We start from the raw sequence: 24,305 nt of genomic DNA on the forward strand, positions 1-24,305 counted from the left end.
TGTTTACCCCCTTTTCCAGATCATTAAAGAATATGTTGAAGAGCACAAGTCCTAGTATAGATCCTTGGAGGACCCACCGTTCACCTCTCTCCATTGTGAAAACTGACCATTTATTCCTATCCCTTTTTTCTATCTTTCAACCAGCCACTGATCCATCAGAGGACCTTCCCTCTTATCCCATGGCTACTTTCCTTAAGAAGTTTTGGTGTGGGAACTTGTCAAAGGCTTGCTGAAAAATCCAGGTCCATTTTGGCCTACAGCTTTTCTTGTTTTGGAAAAGATGATCAGCTTTGATTTTTCCCTTATTTGTTGATCTCCATTTTCTGAGTGGGAGCTAGGTGGCATTCAGAGAAGTTGTAAATTTGCTTGATGGACTGGCTTGCTAAACTCCTGAGTACGTAAGCCCAACTGAGCTGTCTGCTCCAAATAGTTTAGGGTGATTTTGACGTAATTGTACTACATTCCTTGTCCCTCATTAAGCAATTTGAAATAGCTGTGATTATAAACACACAGGCTGAGGGCACACACTCTCTCATTGCTGGACTTTGTTACGATTACACTTCTAGAAAGCATGATCAAAAGAGCAGCATCAATTATATGATCTGAATACCACTTCTGCCTTGTAATAACAGTTGTAAGGGGGGAAGGAGGCTTGTGAATAAGGCCTGCGACTGGGAACCATGAGGCCTGGCTTTATCACAGAACTTCCTGTGTGACAAAGGGCAAGTCTCTGAAGCTTTCCCTACCATCTATAAAATAGGACTGTTAATACCTACTTCATGGGAGTATTTTCAGATTTAATTAATTAATATTTGTAAAGTGAACGTTCCTTGGCTGGAAGGGAAGGTGCCACATACATGTGAAGTATTAGTATGGCCACTCAAAGACATGATGTCAGCCATTTAAGTCAATGATTTATCCAGAAAGTCTTCGCTCATGTTTTGTTTTCCTGATAAACTTTTTCTGTCTTTACATGAATCACATGTAAAGTCTGTAAGAGATTGTCAGAGACACTTTTTCAAATAAAAAGCATCCATTTGCTTTGAGAGTATTTTGAGCCCTTTTATTTACTTTTGCAAATGTCTGTACTTCTTACATTTTGTTTGGAAGAACATATTTAGGAAATTGGAAATTATACAAAAACCTTGTGCAAATACCAGTGGACACGCTGGTTCAGGAAATACTAGACATTTCAGAGTCATTCCCCATACTTAAGAAGGGGAATACTTCCAGAACCAGGAATCTCTCTACAGCTGGCATCCACTTCATATTCATGTGACTATGTATTAAAGCAAGCATGCATGCAGGAAATGTCTGTGATCCCATTGAAAGCAGTTTGCGTATTTGGTATTCATCTGATCAGGGTGCAGAAACACCACTGTTTACCTTGTGACCAATCTCACAGCATAAATGGCAGGTAACAAAGAGTAAAGCAATGCTTGCAACAGGTAGTTCCTGAGTAACTGACAGGATAAACTATCTTTGCATTGGCCTAGATGTTACAATGAATGAAGTCAACAGGATTCCATATGGGCACCTGCGTGGAGCTCATTGTAGGATCAGTCAGGGCCTTCAACTATTCACGGAGTAATTCAGAATAACTAAAATCTGTGACACTGCAAGCTTTTTGGGGCAGGATTGTCCTCTACTACGTGTTTGTTTAGCACACAGCACAATGGGGCTCCAACTCTGTGTGCTTTTAGATGCAGCTCGAATAGATGTATTAAATAACAAAGCAGTAAAAAAAAATCATAAGCTGCTTGGGGAAAAGGTTAACTTTTGTCAACTAAATTGTTGACTGAAAATCCTGTGCTCTCTTGTATGTACTAAGGAGAATGTGCAGGGAGCTCCTTTCCTTATATTTTGACTGTAAACCAGGTTCTCTCTTTTTGTTAACAAACTTTGGCCTATTGATACTAACTTGGAAATGTCATTACCGGTCATACAAAGAAAAAGAGTCAAATAATTACAGGGGGGCTGAGATTATTACATAACCTCACTAGCAGGCTGCAGATATTCTTGTGCTAGTAATTTTATGCCAATTAAACTTGTTCAAAAGAATGAAATCAACTATGAAACATGCTTGAGCAATTGCCTCTGCTCTCCATGAGTTTAGGGCTATGGTTCTTGCTCTGCATAAATTCTTTGTTTTCAGATTCAGAATCATGGATTTGCTCTGGGCTTACAAAGGATGATACAGCAGTTGGGCACCCATAATCCATTGACAGTCCATGGAAGTTGGGTACCAGACTCATTCTCTTAGACTCCTTGGAAAATGACAGCCTTAAAATATTTGAGTGTGATTTTCAACAGGGCTTAAGTGACTTAGGAGCACAAGTCCCATAGAAAGTCAATGGGATAAGGTGCTTTTGAAAATTTTACCCACTGAGCCAGATCCTCAGCTGGTGCAAATCAGCACATACTACACCTGAACAATGTTGATTTGCACCACCTGAGAATGTGGCCCAATATGTAATTAACAGTAACAATATGACATGGCAAAAGGATTTTTATCGTTGTAAAGGGAGCAGCCTACAAATCAAAGATAGCTTTGCTTAACTGTAAGTCTGGGCCAAATCTGTTTATGCATGTGCAGTATTAAATGACACTCCTGCTAATGGGTTCATATCATTTTAGTCAGTGATCTGAATTCCTTGTAGCTATCAAAGTTTCAGGGTGCTGCTTCTCTTTTCCTGCAAAGGTCACATTTTATAAGAAGGACTTTTCTGTTTGGAGAAAAGCAGCTGGCTACAAGCAGAATGATAATCTTGCTGGGTCACTGTTTACCCAAAAGTCTTTCACTGAGGCTCAGAGGAATTCATGGAGCTCCTGGAAATTAGGGCAGAAATAAAAATAAGTGGCCCCAAGGTTCTTCTACGCTACCTCCTCCCCAAGCACTTCTGAAAATTTTACCCATCCTTAAGGAAGCAAAAGAAACCCCAAACAAAAACACACACTCTGCAAATTACTCACCACCAGGTGGAGAAATGCAAGAAGCAGCAGAACAAATCAACACCCTTTATCCTAATGCAGAATTTTATAAACAGAAAAGTAAACGTGGGAAAATTCTACCATGGCAGTTTCAAAGGGAGGCACCAATAATCCAAATGAAGAAGCAGAAATAGCCGATGGGAGTAGACAATATAAATGAGATAAGCCAATCTGAAAAGTTTAAGATCTTTGGGGTAGTGACCTAGCACAATGGGGCCCTGACCCGGTTGGAGTCTAGGCACAATAACATTATAAATGGTGAATAATAATAATATGGACTTCAAAAAAATTAAACAAATACATGCCAATAACCCGTGCCTAGGCTCCCTAGTGAAGCAATCAGAAATACAGCAAACAAGAAATCCCTCAGAGATCTCTTGCAATGCACTATCAATATATTAATAGATTAGGCGACCTGTTCGGATAAGGTACATTGCTAGACTGATACCTGTCTAATGGTGCTGCGTCCCTCGAGCATGATATGGTTTGAGTTGAAGCCCTCAAGCACTGAAGTGGTTCCAGTGAGAATGAAAGTTGGGACTGAAGCTTCGGGAGCATTACGAAAAGGATTCTGTATTTGAAAGGGACATCCAAGCACAGAAGACACAGGAAAATAGGGGCTTTGAATTAGCAATGGAGCTTCAGTGCAGATTCTCCCTAACCTCACAAATCAAACAAATGAAGGTCACAGGGATTTCCAGACTAAATGGCACAATGGAAGTGGCCAGCTTGTGATAGCTCAAGTGAGTACCCCCAAAAAGGGTCAGGTTCAGCAAAGCACTTAAGCATGTGTGTAAGTCCACTCCTATCTAGCAAAGCACTTAAACATGTTCAGAACTACTTTAAACTTGAAGTCAACATGACTTAAGCATATGCTTTGTTGAATCAGTGCATTAATGTTGCTACCAAGGCACTCTGGTATCTGGCTACTCTATAAAATACGCACTCTCTATCCTTGTGAAGTGTATATATATTTTCTTTTTCTTTTCCATTTTAAAATTCTTTCTTCTTGAATATGTTTGGTGAGCCAGGCGGCCAAGAATCAGAGCCCCCAGCCCTTCCACCAGAGCTTCCACTTGCACCTGAAAGAAATCTGAGTAAGAATTTTTAAGCTTTCCTTGTTACAATATTTGTATGCATTAAGAGGCGCCAGGGTGCAACCTCTTTGGGCAAGAGATCCAGAAAGAACTTTCCAGTAGTGTTCACAGATCTGTCCCTCATTATACTGGACCTTTAGCAGAGGTTAAATAACCTCAGAGCCCTGAGTCACCTCTCGCTTGCACTTATTTTACCTTGATGTAAGTCCACAGAGCTTGGTGGAGTTCCTCCTGATTGACATGAGTGTAAGAGGAGGATCAGGCTCCTCTATCAGATATTGCATCATTGGTGTTGCTGGAACACAAACCAAAACCATCTCTGCTATAACCTAGGTGAGGTTCCTCAAGTTGACTAGAGAAGAATTTGTATCACTGATGCTGAGTTTATTGTTGCAACAGGTTTATAGCTAATGAACTAGTTAGGAATTTACATTTGAAATGATTAAATCTTACCTGTTTCTCAAAAGAAAAGTGAGTCTGAAAACTGAGGGTAAGTGAACCTTCAAGATTCATGGTCTTAACCATATCTTAACCATTGAGCCAAACAAACTCCTTTTTACATCTTAAGTAAGATTGGATTTATTCTTAAACCCCAGAGATTATAAAATGGGAAATTTCTGATGGCTGTTTGGGGTCCGTGTAGTTGAAAGACAATCTCACTCCAGTCCCCAGCACACACATATTCATATAAAAAAAATCACAACCACAGCTGACATTTTTGTCAATCTCAGAAGAAAGGATCAGATGAGTACAGAGAATGAAACATATTGGTTCCACTAGAGGGTGTTCCTGCAGAGCTGGGTAACATTAGTGTAGTGCCTCTATCCACATGGTGCCTCTATCCACATGGTTACCTCCTTTAACATCAAACTCAGAAGAATGCCTGTATAACTCCAAACCCGGCGACGCCATCACTGACCACTGTGTCATATCCCTTGTGGAATTTTTGTAAAAACCCAGCTCCTGGAATCAGGTGATTCTATGAGCATCTCATCTTTCAATTTGTCTGTTAAAAAAAATTACATTTCTAGCCCTCACAGCTTCAGAGAAAAGCATGACAATAAGACCCCAAAAGGCTCAAAAACCAGGAGGCAAAAAAATAGATTCCCAAAGGTATTATTTATTAAAATCTCATGATTTGGGGGGGCTTGTCTCATAATTTTTGAATGCTCAGGGTTGGCTATACTGCAAGGATTATATCATGCCTGCAGCTGCATTATGCCTCCCATTGAAATCAACATACGTGACATGTTTATACAAGGACAAACATTTTTCACCAGTTTTATTATGCTTTTGGTTTAGACAATATCACGTTCTTCAATGGGGTCTTTCAAAATGTGGACAGCGTTGCATTGTTTTTTGGTAAGTGCAGACTCATGATTTGATATTTTTGGCAGTAAAAATAGCATGGAATTTGTTTAAAAAAAGAGCAGAAAAACTCCTGAAATTACAGATTTCCCTTAAAGCTAATATCGAAGGATTAAATTGTCTGCAGTTCCTAAGGTCCCCAGAAGGGCTACTGCATTATATCATTCCTTAGACCAGAGGTCCCAACATTTTGGGACGTGTGGAGGAACGTTTGTGAGGGAGGGCAGAGGAACGTTCAGGGGGGTGGGGCAGGGCCCAGGCCAGCCCCCACGGATGGTGCAGAGGGAGTGACACCCAGCCTTGCTCCGCTCCCAGCTCTGCTTTGGCCCCATCCCCAGCTGCAGCTCCACACCTGGCCCCAGCCCTGCCCCCAGCTACAGCCCCAGCCTTGGCCCTCTTTCCTCTGTCCACGTCCCTCTGCCTTGGGGAGCTACAGCCCCACTCCCGGCCCTGGGGAGGAGAACACACGGGGTAAGCGGCGGTGCGATCCTGAAAAGTTTGGGGACCTCTGCCTTAGACCCTGATCCTGCATTTGAATCCACGGAGGGGGACCCCAGCACCTACAGTATCATCCAGGTCTTTTCCATCTCTGAATATCATCCTCCTATGTCTATTCTCTCAGACTGCCTGGGTTCTCACTTCACTTGGCTCCAGGCCATATTCACTAACTTCCCTGCACTGCTCCATTTCGTGAACAAAATGAGGTGTGTAACTGGACTTTGCCCCAGGGATTTCGAAGACTATGGCTGCTCTTGCCGGTTCGAGATGGAAGGGCTCCCTGTGGATGAAGCAGACAGGTGTGTTTTGTTCCTGGGAGATCGTTCTGCTGGGGTGGATGGGTGCGAGTGGAAAAGAACAAAGTGTGGTGAGAGGAGCAATGCTGAAATCTTGCAGCAACAGTCTGAAACTTAACACTTGGCTAAACTACTTATGGTCATAACCCTTAGCTTTACAAATGGACGATTGGCTCACATGGTAATATCCAAGTATCCAATCTGTGCTTACATGTAACCTCAACCAACACTGTCTCCAATGACTCACAAAACATAGGATATAACATTGATTATCCTGCCCTCCTAAATGATCATTGCCCTTTCTTGGTGCCATCCGTTTCCCCATTCACCGGCAATAACAACAGCTACTTTGCAGCACAGCCCTGGAACCACACGGAGCAGTAGCTTCCCAAAAGGCTGTTTTCAGTGGGCTAGGGATAATTTTAGGCCTGGATAATCCCATCCCCTAGATCTTCAGGCACGGATAGTAACCCCATATATTGTGCTTCTCCCTTGCTGTCCACAGATATTGGGATTTATCATCCAAGCCTTTATTTCCCTGAATACTCTCAGCTGGCAAAATGTGGACTACTCTCCCCCTAAAATTAAAAGCAGGCGTAGTCCACACCTCTGCACCCACATTTCCCTGTAACCCTGGCTGTGAAGCTGGGCTAAACGGGCTGCAAAAGGAAACCACTCCTGAGAGGCAGCAGATTCTCTCTGTGTACATGCTCATTGTCATAGTACTAGACCATCTAAACACATTCATAGGTTACAGACCATGGTAGCATCAAAGCACAAAGCTAGTCTCTTCATTTTACACGTGGGTAAACTGAGGCATGGTGTGATTAAGTGACTTACCTCAGAGCACACAGGACATTTTTGGCAGCGTTGGGAACAGAACCATAAACTCCTGACTCCTAGCTCTGTGCTTTAGCCTCTGCCCCTGGTGGACAGATCCTTGATGGTAATTCAGTCCGTGCTCTCCCTTGCTAGGCCAGTAAGGTAAAATATAGGACAGGAGGAGTCAGTGCTGAGAGTCCTGTTTCCTCATGGTCACTTGACTGGGGAACACTGGGAAAGAAATGCAACAAGGGCCAAGTCCTGCCCAGGCGTAGGCGGGGAAAGAGGTGATTTCATTTGCTAAGTGAGGAATGTTGTCATGGTTTAAAGAGCGTTAATGTAGATTTTTGCATGGAGATGAATCCACTGCAATCCCACATCGTCTGAAGGGGAGGAAAATGGAATTTTTATCTTCCCAGTTGAGAAAAGCCACACAAAGTCCTCGTGAATGGCTTGGCGAATTGCTCTCTGAATAAAGGTGCTGACACTCTGAAATCAGAGCTCGATCCAGTTCAATGAACTGATAGCTGAAACAACTCAACGCTTAAACAGCCCCTCACTTATCATTTTAATGAAAAGCTGCCTAAATACAGAACATTAGAAGCTGCGGGACAATCTATCAGAGTCTTTGGCCCAAGAAAGATTCACAGACACGGCCTTTTCAAACAGATGGATTTGAAATGGGTTAGCAGCATCTCTCCTGTCAGTACAAAACCCACTGTACGGTATAAGAGATGCAGATGTTTGCTTTTCCATATACATATACAAGATACTGTTTAGATTTAGAGAACCTCTTTAAAGAGACACGGACACTGAAAACATCCTGCTAAAAGAAACAGTTCTGCCAGTGCCAGGATCTGCATTATGTAGAAGTTGGTCAGTTACTGAAGTCCATTCTCCATCTAAATTCCTGATCTTCTAGTCTGAGACTGGAAAGATGAAGCAGATAGCTCAAGAAACTTGCCCAAGGTCAAAGAGGCAATCAGTGGCAAAGCTGGCTTTAGAGTTAATGGGCCTGATCTCCACTCTATTACTCCAATTTTATATTAGTTCGACTACACTGAACTTAATGGAGTTACACTGGTATTAAACTAGTGTGACCGAGGATCCTGAGATTTCAGCTCAGGTCTTTAAAGTGAAGTAGCTAAATAATACTTTGCTTTCATGGACACCTTCCACTGAAGGATCTCAAAGCACTTAGAAAATATTCATGCATTTAGCTTTTCAGCACCCCTGTGAGGAAGAGAAGTAGCATCATCTCCACAATCTGACTGAACCAGTTCAGTCTCTGTAAATCTAGGCCTCAGTCTCTAAGGTATTTAAGTGCCTAAACCCCAGATTTAGTGGGCCTGGACTCTCTAATAGGCTTAGCATCCCCTCTCCTTCCACTCATTGGCCAGCTCCCCACCTCTGCTGGCTTTTATGAATCACAGTCTAAGGTGCCTATCCATCTCCATTCATGGTACAGGAAGCCTAGGCACCAAGCTCACAGTGTGTTCCTGTGTGCTAAGCGTCACAGCACTTAAGTACCTTTGTGAACCTAGGCCTGTGACATGCCAAAGGTCCTGCAGGTCACCTGTGGCGGAGCAAGGAATAGGAACCATTTCTCAGTGGTCTCAGTCCAGCACACTTAATGTTAAATTAAGTGCTTTGCTGGATCAGGATCTTAGTCCTGTGTCTTCACCACAAAACCAAATCACCCTCTCCTAGCTTTCCTTTCTCTGATGCTAAGCGGCAAACCCCCGAACTGCTGCATGTTCAAATAATCCCACTAGCAAGAGTGAAATAAAGGACCAAATACAGAGGATGTATCCTTATATCCCATGAAGGTTATATCCCATGAAGGTTATCCTCCTATAAAGAGCACACAGCGCTCTACTTTTACCCCACTGCTCTTTCATTTTACAAACCTGCACCTTTGACACTGTGGGTCTGCAAAACACTAGGTTTTGTAAATGGTTTGAATTCACAGTGCTCAGCATTGTTTGTCTGCTTTCCAAACATCGCCAAGAGGCTCCGGTGAGGATTTCCCCGACCTGTTAGTGTAACAGGCAGGTCATCTTGGCGATCACAGACTGTAGCTGGGTCTTGGATATAATTGTGTTTGTCAAGCTGAAGACTCTGTCAAGGCTTTTCTATGGAATGTTGTCATTTCCATCTTTGTTTAATACTCCCCTGGTACAACGGTGATGCCTCAAGTGCCGTCACACCATGGAAAGGTTCCAGCAGAGATAGCAGATGGATACCAGTGAATGGAAACAATAGACAGGTCAAACATTCACCATTTGTTAGAACTGATGCTTCCTTTCATCCTCTGGGCCTTTTAGTGCTCACTCGTATTTTAAAGAGACAGTTACACTACAATACAAAGGGTGCCTGTCACTTGCTCCTGTTCTGTAGAGAACGTTATTTCACTAGGAGAGTGGTGAAGCACTGGAATGGGTTACCTAGGGAGGTGGTGGAATCTCCTTCCTTCAAAGTTTTTAAGGCCCAGCTTGACAAAGTCCTGGCTGGGATGATTTAGTTGGTGTCAGTCCTGTTTTGAGCAGGGGGTTGGACTAGATGACCTCCTGAGGTCCCTTCCAACCCTGATATTCTATGATTCTATGGGATCAAACAGTCTGAGTCCACCCAGTATGGACACAGTCCAAGGCCTAGTAGGAGAGCCCTGTTCAGAAGCAACCCCTGGGATTCTCATAGCCTCAGACAAGTCTTTTGTACCAAGACAAACATCCTAGGCACAGCCCATTTTAGGAGCCCTCCTACTTGCCTCGCTGCCGAGAGCCAGGTCAAGGTGCCAGGCAGTGCAGGGGCAATGGGACACATTGGAAGTGGGGTGGAATGAAACAAACTGCTCACAGCGTACAACCCTCCATGGCCGTACACAACACCACCAACACAATACCATACACCAACTCCTCCTCCTTCCATACATGTGGAGGAGGACATGGCGCTCATGTCACAGCCTTAATAATCCCTCTGAATACCCATGGCAGAAAGATACGTAGGATTAGCTGTTATGAGGAGGGAGAGGACCCAACACGCAGAGAGGTTTATGAATTCCCTAGTCCCATGAAGGAAGTCAGCTGTGTTCAAACACAGCAACTCCAAGTCCGGTGTCTTGGCCCAGGACAGCGGAAAGAAGCTTGCAGCTCCCTGAATGATCTGGGGGTGGGGGGGGGTGGGGGGGAGCACTGGGCTGTCCTAACTTGAACTCTGTCTGCCATGGCTTTTGCAACAACCAGGAAATAGCTGTGGGATAGAAATGTCTCCTGTTGGCCCCTCTGGGCCAGGGACTCTGGAAAGAGGAACGAGCAGAGCCAGCTCTGTGCTTGGCAGGGAGTCTCTCTGTGCCTTAGGGCTCCTCTGCACCGACACAGTGTCAGGGGGCTGCAGCAAAGTGGGGAGCGGCAGACAGATTCTCGCTGCACCCCACTGTGCTCAGTCTATTAGGCCTAGTCTGCCATGAGGGGAAAAAGGAATGAATGCTCCTTACTGATTAACTAGTCAGAAAAAAGGGACGCCCCCCCCCCTTTTCTCTCACAGGATCCTGTGCACCTGCCTGCTGTCCATCGCAACACCATCCCAAAGGGGAAGCAGGAAGCGAAACGAAAATGAGGGTGTGCGCCCCTGGCATTCACTTGTATTTTTGGTTTCTTTGTTTTGTTCCTAAGCTGCTGTTTCCAGCACCGCAAATGCTACGAAGAAGCCATGGAGCTGGAGTGCTCCTGGGACCCTGCCAAGATTTCTATGGACATCAGCTGTCTTACTAAAAACATTACCTGTGGTAAGGTTCAAAGGGGACTGCTGCCTGTTACCAGGGCTTTGTACTGATCGGGGAAAAGGGGGGTTGCTTTTGTATTCGTACAGCGCTAGCCCAATGGGGTCCTGGTCTATGACTGGGGCTCCTCGGGGCTACAATTATATAAATGATAAATAATAATAATTCCAATTAATTTACTGAGAGCCATGTATAGACTAGGCAGAAATCACCTATGATTGTCTTGTAGGTCTAGGTACAGTTAATCCTGCCTCGGTGTGGAGGTATGGCCTAGATAGCCTCTCAAGGTCCCTTCAAGCCCTGTGTCACGGCTCTCTGGATTACAGACTGCACGCTAGGGGGATCTAGTCACATAGCATGTTGGGGTTCTTAGGGATTGGCTTGTTTTGGCCTTGTTTTGAAATGGGATTAGCTTGATTTATGGCTTATTGTGAAAGTCGGGCTGCTTATTTACTGCATGGAAGTTGGCACCTGTGAAGAAAAGGGGCCTTGAGATGACTTTGTAAGGGGAGGGAGCTCCGTTCAGCTCTGGTAAAAGCTGAGCAGATGTTACCATGATGTGCAGAAGTGATTTTTCACTCCTCTATATGGTTTCTATTTAAAACAATTTCTCGTCACGCACTAGTCCTCTGTAAAGACCAGGGGCCAGATTTTGATCGTTGTTACACCAGAGTAAATGTAGAGTAGCTAACGCATTTATAGCGCCACTCTGAATTAAGCCTGGTTTAACTAACAATCTGATCCCACAATCCTTTCTAGTCTCACACCATTTTTGCTTTAGCTCTGTCTTCAAAAAAGCACGTCTCAATGGGGAAAGTGTTTTTCTCTGTCTCCCTTTACTGGAAAATGGCAAAGGTGTTTTGTTCAAACTGAAAAAAACAAATATAGCCCTTACTAAGGGTGTGAGCCTGGAAATAAATATTCTTCTCAAAGGTGAATTTGTCACAGAGTTCTCAGTGTGGGAAAACAGAAGGTTGTGATGGAAATTGCTTGGTAACCTGCATTGTAATGCAACGTATGTTTTGTAATATCCCCTACAGCAAATACAATCAGAGCTGCACCACGTACTATCTCTAGCCAGCAATAGCCAGTGCTAGAATAGAAAAAAACCCAGCATTTACTTTAGACGTCATCCTGAATTTCCCTAGGATAATTCAGTCTTATTGTTTTGTAAAGCCTTAGTTTATTTATCCTTGGTACTTGCAGAAATACAGTATAGGGTTATGTTCTACAAAATGAAATGGAGCTGTCGATGGAAAGCCTGGAGGCAAAGGCAGATGGTGGAAACAGATATTTCAATGGTACCTTGTCTGGATTTTTGTTTTTACTCCAGAGTCTGAGGATCCTTGTGAACGGCTTCTCTGCAATTGTGACAAAGCGGCTATTGAGTGTTTTGTCAATTCACACGTTAACTCTTCCTTGAACGGCCTGGATGTCTCCTTCTGTCCAGCTCAGGTTACAGGTAATAATAAAGGGCCTGATCTACTGACCATTCAAGTCAATGGGAATCTTTCCATCGGCAGAAAGGGCACTAAATTGGATCCAAGGAGAACAGTGCTGCTGCTGGTGTCTCGGTTTCTTATCCTGCAGGTGGCATCAATGGCTGTCCTGTTCTCTGTTTCATGAATCATTTCCATTTCCCATGACTCAGTGAATCCTAGTGGTAGGAGGGTGTGGATTAATTCAGGTGATTTGACTAGATGGCCAGATCTATAGAGTAAGTTTGTGTGTGAATGGGGCCAGACTACAGTCCTGAAGGGTGAAGTCCTCTCTTTGCTCACAGTAAAGGCAATTCATGGGTGAGAGGGGAGACAAGCTTCCCTGCTCTGCTCAGCTTATGGGACCCCTCCCTGGCATGGCAGAGTGTAGGGTAAGGTCAGGACAAGAGGGGTATTCATCTCCATTTCCATGCATTGACCTTTAAGGCTGCCCAGAGGGTTGCTGAACTGGGCTACTATTTTATTACTATGAACACTTGTCTAGTGAGATGCCCCCAAACTCGTTTCAAATAGGTCATTGAACAGATTATGAGATGGCGACGACTTTTGGACACTCCGGCCTTGGGCTGAGTTTGAACTAACAGGGGTAGCTTCTCAGCCCAGCTCAGTGGCCATGTTTCCAAAAGTGCTTGGCAGTCTGTGCGTGTGCTTGCAGGAGTCTCGGGGAAGCACCAGAAACATCAGAGTGCCTAAAGATTGTTACACTTAGCTCATTTACACAACCTTCTTTTATTTTAACCTGCCAAGTCCTTTGCCAACATAAACTACTTAACGCTCTTGGTAGAGTTACTTCTCCCAGAGCCCGGCAAAGCCGGCAAGTGTCATCCCTACTCTATAGACAGGGAAATGGAGGGTAAGTGACAGGCCCAAGAGCCCAAGAAGTTAGCACTGAAGCTGGGAAGTTTACCTCTACTGAGAGAGACCCAAATCAAAAAGCTCAGGGTTTTGATCTAAAAATAGTTGTTTCAACACAATTCTGTTTCACAAACCCATTCAAATGGTTTTGTTTTAGAGCCGCACTGAAACCTGAAAAATGGCTACTAAATGGCACTATTGTCCTGCAGACAGCTCTGCTTAGTACTGATGTTAAAGGCAGGTCAGTGATCCCCCAGACTAGTTTGGGATTCAAAGGTTCCCAATTATATATCTTGATGGAACAGAGCCTTCATAAATCAAGAAATCTTTTCATTTAATGGTCTCCATGATGGGGTTTCACTCACCACGCTGATGCCTCCTACTGGTCATCTTAGGAATTAGCTCTGCAGGTTGGTACACCCACTCCCAGTGGTGCCTTGGCCGCCGGGACTTCTGCTCCCAGACCCACGTCACTCCAAGGAAGGCAGTGTTCTCTTCATGACACAGCCCTCTGGCCGTGTCAAGTTCTGTGCTCCCCCCTTCCAGGGCAAGTGTTGCAGTCCAACTGTCCCACCACTTCTCCAGTGGGGACTGCAGCCAATTGTCTGGCCACTTCCCCAATGGCCCCACCACGTGCTTCGCCCTTGCTCAGGATGCAAATCCCAGCAGCCAGCCAGGAGCTCTTCTCTAGCTCCCCCTGTCCTTCCTAGCAGCACTGCTCTGTCCAGGGAGCTAGCTTCTGTCTGCCTACCAGGCACCCAGTTCTCTCTCCTTGAGCTCCAGGGTGTAACTGCCCTTGCTCTGCCCTATGGCTCTTCTTCTATGGACATGCTAAGCCCTGATTGGCTGTTCCTCGCAGCTTCTCTCCTATTGGCTGCTTCCTGCACAGCCTCCCTAGGGCTCTATAAACCCTTTGTGTGCCAGTGACCTCATCATTTGGTTACCTCCCTGTATAGCTGCACTGTGTGTTTCAGGCTTTGAAAAAAATGCTTCCCAACAGTATATCAGCTATGATCTCTCTTCTTCTCAGAAACAACTAGCAAGAAAGGATTGACAACACTTCATGTGGAGGGTATGTCCTGAACTCTAGAATCCTTTGACTTTAATGTATTCAATTTGGATCATCTTATTGATCACAAAAAAAGCTAGTGCACACTTCAGCAGTGAGATTCTTTACAGAAAAGCAAAGTGCAACACCTCTGTAGCAAGATGCTAAAATACAATGGGAAAAGTTGTCAAATGTGTCTAAGGAGCCTAAGTCCCATTTTCTAAGGTGACTCAGGCAGGTTCCTAAGTCACTTGTGTAAATGGGACTTAGACTTCTAAATCACTGAGTCACTGTCATATGGTGATTGATTCTTAAGAGGGAGCAGGGTCTAGTGCACCTGTGGCTGATTGCCTGCTGCCCAAATGGGCTTAAGAGAAAGCACCGGGGCCTTATAAAGGAGTAAATGGAAGCTGAGAGAGAAGAGCTGCTGAAACGGTTTAGGAAGGATGTAGCTGAGAGCCCAATGCACACAGGCCCAAGTAAGGGCCCATGAACCCCTGAACTGAAGAGGAGGGACTGACTCAGCAGAATTTGGGAAGGGCTGATAACTGTGAGAAGAGGTTTGGAGTCAGACAGACCAAGGAGGAGGGGCTATGCTCCATAGGAGTCTTGGGTGGAAGAGAGCTACTTTAGTCATATTAATAACCCAGTCCCCGAGAAGGTTGCTTGTTATTGGACATAAAATCTCTGTGGATTATTCCAGGGAACCACTGCAGGAGAAATTGAGGAAGGGTGCTGCTGAGCCATACTTGGCCAGCAGGGGGCACTACAGGCAGAAATGCCCTTTGAGAGGTGCTTTTGAAAATGTTACCCACAATGCTCCTAGTTTTAAGAGGTAGTTCTGTGTGTCCAACTACGGAAGAACACATTTATTTAAAAAAATAATAGACTGGTTCAAATATCGAAATTCCCACATGTGTATAATATACACACACAAAGACCACTGTTTTAAAAGAGGCTGCCTCCCATATGTTAAAGATAGCAATGATAAAAGGGTCGGATTCATGCCATTTTTACGTGCACACTGTTCTAACTATACCATCTTAGGGCCTGATTCAGCAAGATACTTAAGCAAGTGTCTAATTTTAAGCATGCTCATGTGTTAAAGGTAGTGATGTTCTTAAGTACCTTGTTGAATTGGAGCCTTAAAGAATAATGATCATGAAGGTGCTTCAGTAAATGTTTTCAAAGGAAAGCTCTGTGGGGCAGGGCCTGGACTTTGCTCATGTTGCACAGCACTGACTGCAGGGCAGCGTCAGCGCTGAACAAACGGTACAGCAATCATGAACCGAAATAAATCCACTTGCACCAATATTGCTGATGACTATAGTCATGTTACACTCAGTTGACGTCTCTTGAATTGCCCATGAGCTGATTGTGTTTTTACGGCTAGTGCATCGCTTTGAAATGAGACCTCCTTTATTTTTGCAGAGCTTCTTTACCACAAGGGTGATAAACCACGGCTGACAACTGCTTCCATGACAGAAGGTTTGTGCATTGACTCTTCAGAAGAAACATTTCCCACCAATTTCAGAAGCAGTGACATAAATAATCCAGGGGAAAGACTGAAATATGCTCGGAGTTAACCAAAATGGCTAATACAAAAGAACCTACCACTGGTCCTGTGAGCCAATACAAGACTAAGTCCTAGAGTATAGCTTTTTGGATTTGTAGATGCCCTCTGCTGGGAGGACTCACTTTAATATTTTATACACAATACAACACACAATGACAGTCTCCAGCCAGAATCGTTTCAATGCATTGGAATGTGCCTGTGTAATTCTGATGTCATGAAGTCACTGCTTAGCTCTTACTCGAGGAAATTAGTCAATGAAGTCAACGGGAGACTTGCCTTAATAAGAACTTCAGGCTTTGGCTCATAGTGAAGTCATAGCATTGGGATGCGGGGGGGGGGGGGGGGGGACGGGACAGGGGACGGACAAAAAAGATTTCACTGTAAGAGGACTCCAACTTTAGCCTTTGAGCCAGCAGAGCTGCTCCTTGAACAGACCGTTAAAGGGAATGGGTCCTAACTATGTAAAGCACAATGTAAATCTGTGGTGTCGTGGGCAGGGGTTTTACCTCTGCCCTCCATGCAGCGAACGTATGCTGGGCTGTTGCGGGTGAAAGCGAATGCTCACCTTAGAGAAACACAGAAGAGAAGCCAGATGAATGTGTTTCTCCGCAGCCGAACACGTCACTTGTGGGGAGCAGGGGAGGCTGCCACTTTGAAGGATTTTCCACATAGCGGGCGGGCCATGGGAGTGCATGGTCTGTTATTGCTTCAGGTATCAGCAAGAAGGGGAGCTGGGCAATGCAGACAGGCTGGACAGCCTCTGCGCTCCCAGGCCAACTACACGGTCACCAACGTGTCTGATCTCCACTTGGCAGAGCCCAGGTACTTTTTTGGAATCTGGGTCCCTGTCCAGTGGGGTTGCTCTGAGCCATCACACCAAGCACAAGTCTGGAAGAGTAGAAAATCGCAAGGTCACCTGTGAATGTTAGGACAATACTATGCGGTTTTTGTTTTTAAAGGAAGTCCACCTGCAGCTAGCAATACCAGCTTGAAAACCCCCACTTCTGAGCGTAAGTGATATTGTTACTTCATAGCTGTCCTCCCCTTGTCGTACGCCAGCTCTCTTACTTTGTCGTTTGCGGCTTGCTTTTCTGATCAGACAACAACTCCCGTCTCGGTTTGTGTATTTACAGCTACTCCCAGAGAGCTCAGCAATGCACGGGGGAGAACGCCCAAAGCAGCATGTGAGTGGTAGTTTCTGCATTTGCACATCTGTAATGATCCTTTTAAAAAAACATAACGATAATTTGCCATATGTAATTAGCACATCAGCACGAGACCAAAAAATATCTCCAGCAAATATAAACCTTTATTAGGAAATTCGCAAAGTTGGAAACACTGCTTGTAACACAGCAAGTAAATGAATCTAGTGAACATAGGGTGGGATTCTGAAAAGCACTGAGCTCTGGAGCACCTCTGCTCCGATTGATATCTATTGGCGTTTTCCCTTTGACCTTGTGGGAGCAGAGTTAAGCCAGTGCTGAGCACCTATCATTAGAGGGCATCTATGCTTCCTTACATCAAAACACTCCAGAAGTGAACGCTAACTACCATGGTGTCAATATTCAGACACCAATTTTAGGGTCATTTATGATCTGCATTTCTAAAGAATTAAAAAGCAGGCAAAAAAAAAAAGCCCTTCTCAGGATGAATTTAGCAGGCAAAGGTAGTGCTGCCTAATGGTTAGGAGCGGGGAATTGGATTTCATTCCCAGCTCTGTAAATGACTTTCTGGTCAACCACAGACAAGCACTTAAGAATCCAACCCAGTTGTCCACTAATTATGGGTGAACATCTTAAAACTTCCACAGGGACATTATTGAAATTTTGGGCCTTAGTGTCTTAGGTTTACTCCTCTGTAAAATGGGTGTGCTATTATACTTCCACTTTAGGGTGGTGTTTGTGGGGCTTATTAGTAAAGTAAAAAGTATTGCAAGCACCTGGTAACAGGTGTATTTTATAATGGGATCAAAACCATTTATCATTTTATCCACAAAACACATTTTCATCTACTGCAAATTGAAGAGAGAATACAAACCTCCACTGGTGACATTTTCACTTTTTCCACCCTATCACAAGGCCTTGTGCAAAGGCTGCATTCACCATCTTTGCATTTCACCAAGGTCTGTATTTCCTTACAGTTTGTTTTCTGATAAACGACTCACATTTTCTGTCTTCAGTAGCTAGTTCTGCTCAGCCCAGTGACATGGTCCTGAGGACTCCCAAAGCAGGAGGCAAGGAGGTTTTAGTGGTGGTTGTATTTTTCTGGCAAATCAGTCACTGTAAGGGCCATGTGGTCATACAGTGGCATTAGCAGTAGTCAGCTGGCCTCTGCAAAGCTGCCTACTCACTGACTCTGCCCCGCAGTTAACGAGCAGTTTAAAGCTCTAGCTCAAGCCAAACCTGAAGTGGGATTCTCAGACTAGTCGCTACGTTGCCAGCATGGCCTATCCTATAGCCAAGCTCTGAGCATGGCTAAGACTTGGCTTAGGTGCCTCACTCCAGGGAAGGGATCAGGCAGAGGATCCTATCTTTGACCCATCCACCGGGGTGCACCAGCTTAGCTAAGCCTCTCTCCCTGGCATTGCATCCTAGCTAGCTTGGATAGCTCCCTACTCAGCTTACTGACTCCTGAGGCTCCCTCTCTTAGGCCATAACTTGCCCATGTGTTGTACAGGGAGCTGGGGCACCTAACTTGGGGCTGAAGATTTCATTAGCAGGCAAGTCTACTGGGGTTTAGGCATCGCAGCACTGAGCAGAGCAAATGCCTACATCCCTTTGAGGACCATCGCCTTAGCAACTCTGTGCCTCAGTTCCTCATCTGTACAATGAGGTCATGACGACGGTTGGTTGGTTGTTCGTACTTTGAGAATCTCAGATCAAAGCCACTAAACAAGTACAGTTTGTTTGGTTCACTATCCTAGTGCTTCTGCTTTCCTGTCTAGTTATTGCAAGAGATCACGAAGGCATATTTGCTTCCTTCATAGATCCCACACTAACAGGTAAGTGAATCTTAGAGCTTGACTACATGGTGTCACAGAGCAGACTACAGGGGTGAGAATAAACCTGCAGATGTGTGATAATAGCATGGCAGTTGGTAACACAATGGCATTTGAAGTGATTATACTATAGTAATATTATGGCTCACCTGCCTTGAATTTTTTTTTTAAATCATCTTTCATGGGAGAAAAATTGTTTTTTTAAAGAGATAGACAAGTTAAAAATCTCATTTAAACTACAAGTGTTAAAATTGAATTGGACATTTCACCATTTTTATGTTGTTTAGCTTTTGCCTTTCACTGAATTTGAGCACTGAAACTAGACCTGTCATTTCCATTTTCTGGCACTGTCAAGCAGCATAGTGCAATGTCAGGATTGCAGCCTCTGCTGGAGAATCTTTCAATCAAAGCAAAGAACCATTTTCAGTGAACGTTTTTGAAATTTCACAAATTATTTCTAGCTGCGATTTCAAAGGCCCAAACAGGAGTTAATTGCCCTGTGCGCCTTGACTTCAATGCACTTTGTGCCTTTGAAAATCTAACCCTCCATTAACATCAGGTTTCCTAATACAACGATCCTTTAAAGCACATTCATAGATATTACAGCCAGAGGGGACCGTTATAATGCTCTTTTCTCACCTCCTGCACAGCATTGCATAGAATTCTTTCATGACCTAAAAGCTGCTTAATGTTTTGCAGTTACTAAAGAGAAGATCGCAGCCACACCAGCAGCTGCAACTGAAAGTAAGGAGACAGCACCATGACACCTGGTTTGATATCCTGCAGCACCCTTTTATTTTCAGTTGACCTTTATGAAGCTAATTCAGGTGAACTGAACTGGACCAGGGAAATTTCAGGTGACACTGAATCTGGGAGGGGGCCGCAGGGGGAAGAAGCAATTTTTCATCTGTGCCATCTCTGACTCAGGTATTAAAATTATTTGTACTGCAATGGTGCCCAGGGCTCCCAGTCAGGGATCAGGGCCCCTTGTCCTAGGCCCAGTATAAAGACATACCAGAAAGATGTGTCTCTGCACCAAAGAGGAGTTGTCTGCCAAGTTCTTGGGAGATTGCTACAGTTTGGTATAGAACAAGCACCTTCGGAGTTCTAATCCTGCTCTGAGACTGGTGTACTCCAAAGCTGTCAACAAGTCATTTTACCTCTCGGCCTCAGTTCCTCCATCCATGCAATGGGGAGAATACTCGTATTAATGATAGTGCTATTTCTCTGTACTGAGAGGGGTCTAGCACACTTTTGGGTACTGTATAACAAACAATAATATTAATGCTTTCAAACCATTTCCCAACAAACATGTGTTGCACAAACTAACTCCACCACCTCAGCAGATGGTAGTTAGTGACCCAGTTGGCACCCCCAGTGGAGAAGCCAAAGGACAGAATGAGCATGGAGACTGAACTACCTTCTCACTCCTGGCAATTTGGTTCCTGCAGGTCAGGTGTGAGGCAGATTGGCAAAGCAGTGAGGGGCAGCCAGTGTTGTCTGGTCTGTGTATAGACACAGTACTTCTGTCTGGATGGATCTCAATGCAGCTTTCACCAACTCTAAGTTTGCTTAAACACAAAAACGTTAAAGGTCCAACATACACATCCCAAAATCTCTGGGCATCACACATAGCAATCACTGTTGTCTGGAATGTGAAGTGTTGTAGCTGTTCATGATGAGATGCCTGCAAGTAAAGCGTCCTAACTCTGATTATACTGTGTATGACTATTGAGCATTGCTCATATTTCACTGTGTCACAACCAGGTAAAGCAACCAGCAGCCCCACTAGCACTGAGCAAAGCTTCCTGGATTAAACTTAGCTGCCCCCCTGAAAAAATGCATACTTGGGTTGACCAAAGCTGCACAAATTCACATGCAACACACCAGACTGGCTCAGGAAAAGAAATTCTGAAAAAAAGTAAAAATGTTTCATTTTGGCATTTTAAAAATTAAACGTTTCAATGTTTTGATTTGAAATGACTTTGTTTTGAATTTTTCTTGTTTTATTGAAAAGGTAAAAAAAAAGCAAAATGAAACAAAATGTTCGGTTTTGGGTTGAATAAAATGTTTCATTTGACCTGAAACAACTTTTTATTTTTAACTTTTTGTTCTGCCAGAAAAATGGTCATTTAGTGTTGACCCAAAGCCTTTTTAAAAAAGTTAAGGTTCAGCCACTGAACCAAAAAATTAGTTCTTCACAGAGCTCTAAGTCCAACCCACATGAACCCCACTAAGTAACTGGCAAATATTTATTGTCAGTTCCTTTCTTCACATGCCCTTCTGTGTGCTTTCCCTCTCATGGAAATCTCCCAGCCTCATGCCAAGGCTACCAGTCTCCAAAAAGACTCGCTGAGCTCCAAAAGCAACAATAGTGTGAAAATACAGGGGAAATACAAGAGAAAATAAGTGAATGGAGCCACTACTCTGCGCTCTACCTTTCAGAGTCTCTTCACATTCTCCTGACTCACCCGCCAAACCTGAACTAGATGAGCGTGTCACCACCTCTCCTGCTGCTATTCAGTTCAGCATCATTGGGCTACTTTGGTGGGGTGATGGACTAAGAACGGAGGTGTGATGAACTCAGGAAACAAACACTGACCTGCACCTTTTCTGGTTGCCCAATCACCTGGTTATGTCATTTAGCTACCTGGGATAATCCTTCACCTTCCAAGTGTAACATGCATTCTTTTTAACCTGTAATAAACATGGGTTACTCTTATCGCCATCTTTAACCAGCATGACTCTAAGATACGTAAGAAATGTGAAGAAATTAACAAGAGTGGGAATTTGGGGTTTCTTTCAATGACTGGTGCTTTAAACCAGGTCTGTCTGGGATTATTACTCTGTCCTGTTGTCTAGGAGATCAATTTACTTACCATTTAAATGGGTGTGTTGTTAGTGATTATCCTGCTATTTCTCCTTCTTGCTTTTCTTTTTCTCCCCATCAGTTCAGAGGGGGCAGGAAAGCGATTTAATTGTAAGTGTACCTTCAGAAGTTACAGAGGATGCTTTCCCGATGGAAGGGCCAACCACAGCCACAGCCGGTATTAACTCAACAGGGCCAGACGTGATCCCCACTGAAAACGATCCCCCCACGACAACAGAACAAGGTGAGTGTACAACAAATGAAATTCATTTTCTGTTTCAACTTAAACCACGTCCCTATTCCCCGTCACAGCTACCTAGGCCCAGTATTTCCCAAGCCATGTGGAGCGGCACTATTACTGCCCTGGATTTATGTATTATCCCTAAATGGACCTCCAAGAATAACATTGGCTTTACTCACAGCAGCAGAGCACAGATCAGAAGAGGTTATCGACCAAGGCTATAAGCAGGTCTCACCCAGCCTATTCTGTTTGGAACAAAACTTTTTGTCCACCCACAAGTTTTAAAGGATTTCAGTCACATTACTGGCTCAGTGCCTCTGCTTGAGGATACGCTATTGTTAGTGGAATGAGGAGAGCACCCTCTTGCCTTCATGCGACTCTTTCTAATGCGAGTTAACATGTATATCATGTGATCTGCAGAGACAAGCTTTAAGATAGGAGAAGCGAGCACAGCTTCCTCTGCGATATCCCCAGAAGTGACGCTCGCCAAGAGGGGGCCCGATGAAGCTATCAGACAAGGTAGCCGTAATGGTTTTCTCATTAACCCCTTATACACTATTCACAAATGTCCCTTTAAAATAAAAGGTGGATAAAAACGGACTCGGAGAAGGGATGTTCACTTGCTTGGTGTTTTTAAGCAACTTTAATTTCCAGTCTAAATGACCCTGCATTGCCTGCAACTATCAGAGGCACAAGGACTTTTCCCCCCTCCCAAACACCCTCTCTGCTCCATGACAGCGCCACTGTCCTTCCAGGCTCCCCGTCTCCATTTTATTTTCAGCACCTCTGTGCAGAGTTTAGAGAGTTCCCCAAGACAGTTGAGAGTGGTCATTCTTGCACACCCCAGGTCTCAGCATGCTTCATCAGGAGATCTCCCCTGTGTGTTAGACATGGTGAGAGGAATGGCCCCAAAGCTAGGGGGCTATGGATAGTCAGGAGCCGGAGGGCAGGGGCAAGCCAGCATTTCTCAAACAATTGAATTATTTAAGTTGACTTTTCGATAATAATTACTCATATTCTGGTAATGCTCAGAGAGCCCAGTCTGGGATCAGGGCCCTGGAGGACGAGTGGAACCAGAGAAAGAGGGTCACACTTCAGAAGGGACATAGTTTGGGGTGACACCAGAGGCTCAGGAATGCAAGCTGGGGCCAGGTTGTACCAGACAAACATGGGTCTCTCTGCACGTAACAGTGAGAAAGATTTCTTTCCTTCAATTCTGACTGTTTGCTGCATCACTAATTACTAAGGCCCCATTGTGCTGAGCACTGTGGAAACACACTGTAGAAACGCAAACTCTGCCCCAAAGGTCTCTCAGTAGAAATAAACAAGACAAAGGGAGTATTATCACTGGTTTACAGCTATGGGGACTGAGGCATAGAGGGACTAAAGTGATTTACTGGGGATCACACAGGAAGTCTGTGGCAGAAGTGGAGATCAAACCCAGATCTGAGTCTTAGTCCAGAGCCTTAACTGCAAGACCATCCTTCTTCTCAATAGGCAGTTAATAGGTTGCTCGCTCCTCTGGTAGCCAAACTTAATTAGGAACATTTTTAAAGTTGACCATGGAGGAATGTCACACACACATATCACCTTAGCATTAATGGCATACGTGGGTTAACTGGCACAAATTCCATTTTGAAAAATGCTCCTATTACAGCCCGGCAGGGGATTTTGTTGTTAATCCCACTCCCGTCCTGCCCCACAATATCCACTCCCACCCGCTCCCACATTGTTGGGGGAATTTTTATCCTGCTCCCACTGTTATGGGACCATAGGATCCCTGTCCTGGGGCAGTGGTCTAGCTCCTACCGTTCCTTCCTTCAGACACAACATAGCCATTGTCTTGCTCCCATTCTTTCCTCTAAGTAAGCTCTAGATTTTAATCAATCCCTTTTCAGAATGAGTCAAATCTTAATGCATTGCATTCTTATTTCTGACCATCTTAAAATGGCGTTGAGAACCTTGGGAGAAAGACCCACTTTAACCTGAAACGTTACCTAAGTGCAAAACATTAACATCATAACCCCTTTTAATTTGCATCTTACACTTGCAGAGTGAAAAAAAAGCTTTCCCTTCATGAGAGTCTGTGTTCCCATTTTGACTATTCTCTGCCTCTCTTTTCTTAATTATGCCCAGCTGGCATAACGACATTTAATTACTCGCCAGTGCCTTTGTACAGGAGATCTCATTTCATCTGCCTTTTCCTTCTCCACAAAGAAATAGTCATTAGAATCTATTCTAAGCAAAGGCAATTTGTGCTCAATGTAGGACAGCCAGTTTAAAAACAATTACATGGAGATAATATGGGAGTTTACCGAAGTTTGGGGGTTACTTCAGCTAGGTTTAAAGTTGGCCATGGTTTTGGT

The 24,305-nt window shown here is 44.2% G+C and overlaps 1 protein-coding gene across 7 annotated transcripts in view; it reads left to right on the forward strand.

Moving 5' to 3' along the window:
- Positions 1-24,305, forward strand: part of LOC140906347 (otoconin-90-like) — an 85,881-nt gene that overhangs the window by 56,146 nt on the left and 5,430 nt on the right. For 3 of the 7 annotated variants that reach the window (XM_073330099.1, XM_073330103.1, XM_073330105.1), the window contains 13 exons: positions 4,023-4,088; positions 5,391-5,450; positions 6,079-6,253; positions 10,747-10,859; positions 12,187-12,315; positions 14,238-14,279; positions 15,687-15,743; positions 16,791-16,841; positions 16,965-17,015; positions 18,776-18,832; positions 19,529-19,573; positions 21,781-21,942; positions 22,360-22,458. In XM_073330099.1, the coding sequence (XP_073186200.1) occupies positions 4,023-4,088; positions 5,391-5,450; positions 6,079-6,253; positions 10,747-10,859; positions 12,187-12,315; positions 14,238-14,279; positions 15,687-15,743; positions 16,791-16,841; positions 16,965-17,015; positions 18,776-18,832; positions 19,529-19,573; positions 21,781-21,942; positions 22,360-22,458 (1,107 nt within the window). The remainder of the gene's footprint in view (positions 1-4,022; positions 4,089-5,390; positions 5,451-6,078; positions 6,254-10,746; positions 10,860-12,186; positions 12,316-14,237; positions 14,280-15,686; positions 15,744-16,790; positions 16,842-16,964; positions 17,016-18,775; positions 18,833-19,528; positions 19,574-21,780; positions 21,943-22,359; positions 22,459-24,305) is intronic. The other 4 variants (XM_073330100.1, XM_073330101.1, XM_073330104.1 and 1 more) reach the window with 4 other exon arrangements.

The sequence above is a fragment of the Lepidochelys kempii genome, chromosome 2, assembly GCF_965140265.1.
Source record: "Lepidochelys kempii isolate rLepKem1 chromosome 2, rLepKem1.hap2, whole genome shotgun sequence".
Taxonomy (NCBI): Eukaryota; Metazoa; Chordata; order Testudines; family Cheloniidae; genus Lepidochelys; species Lepidochelys kempii.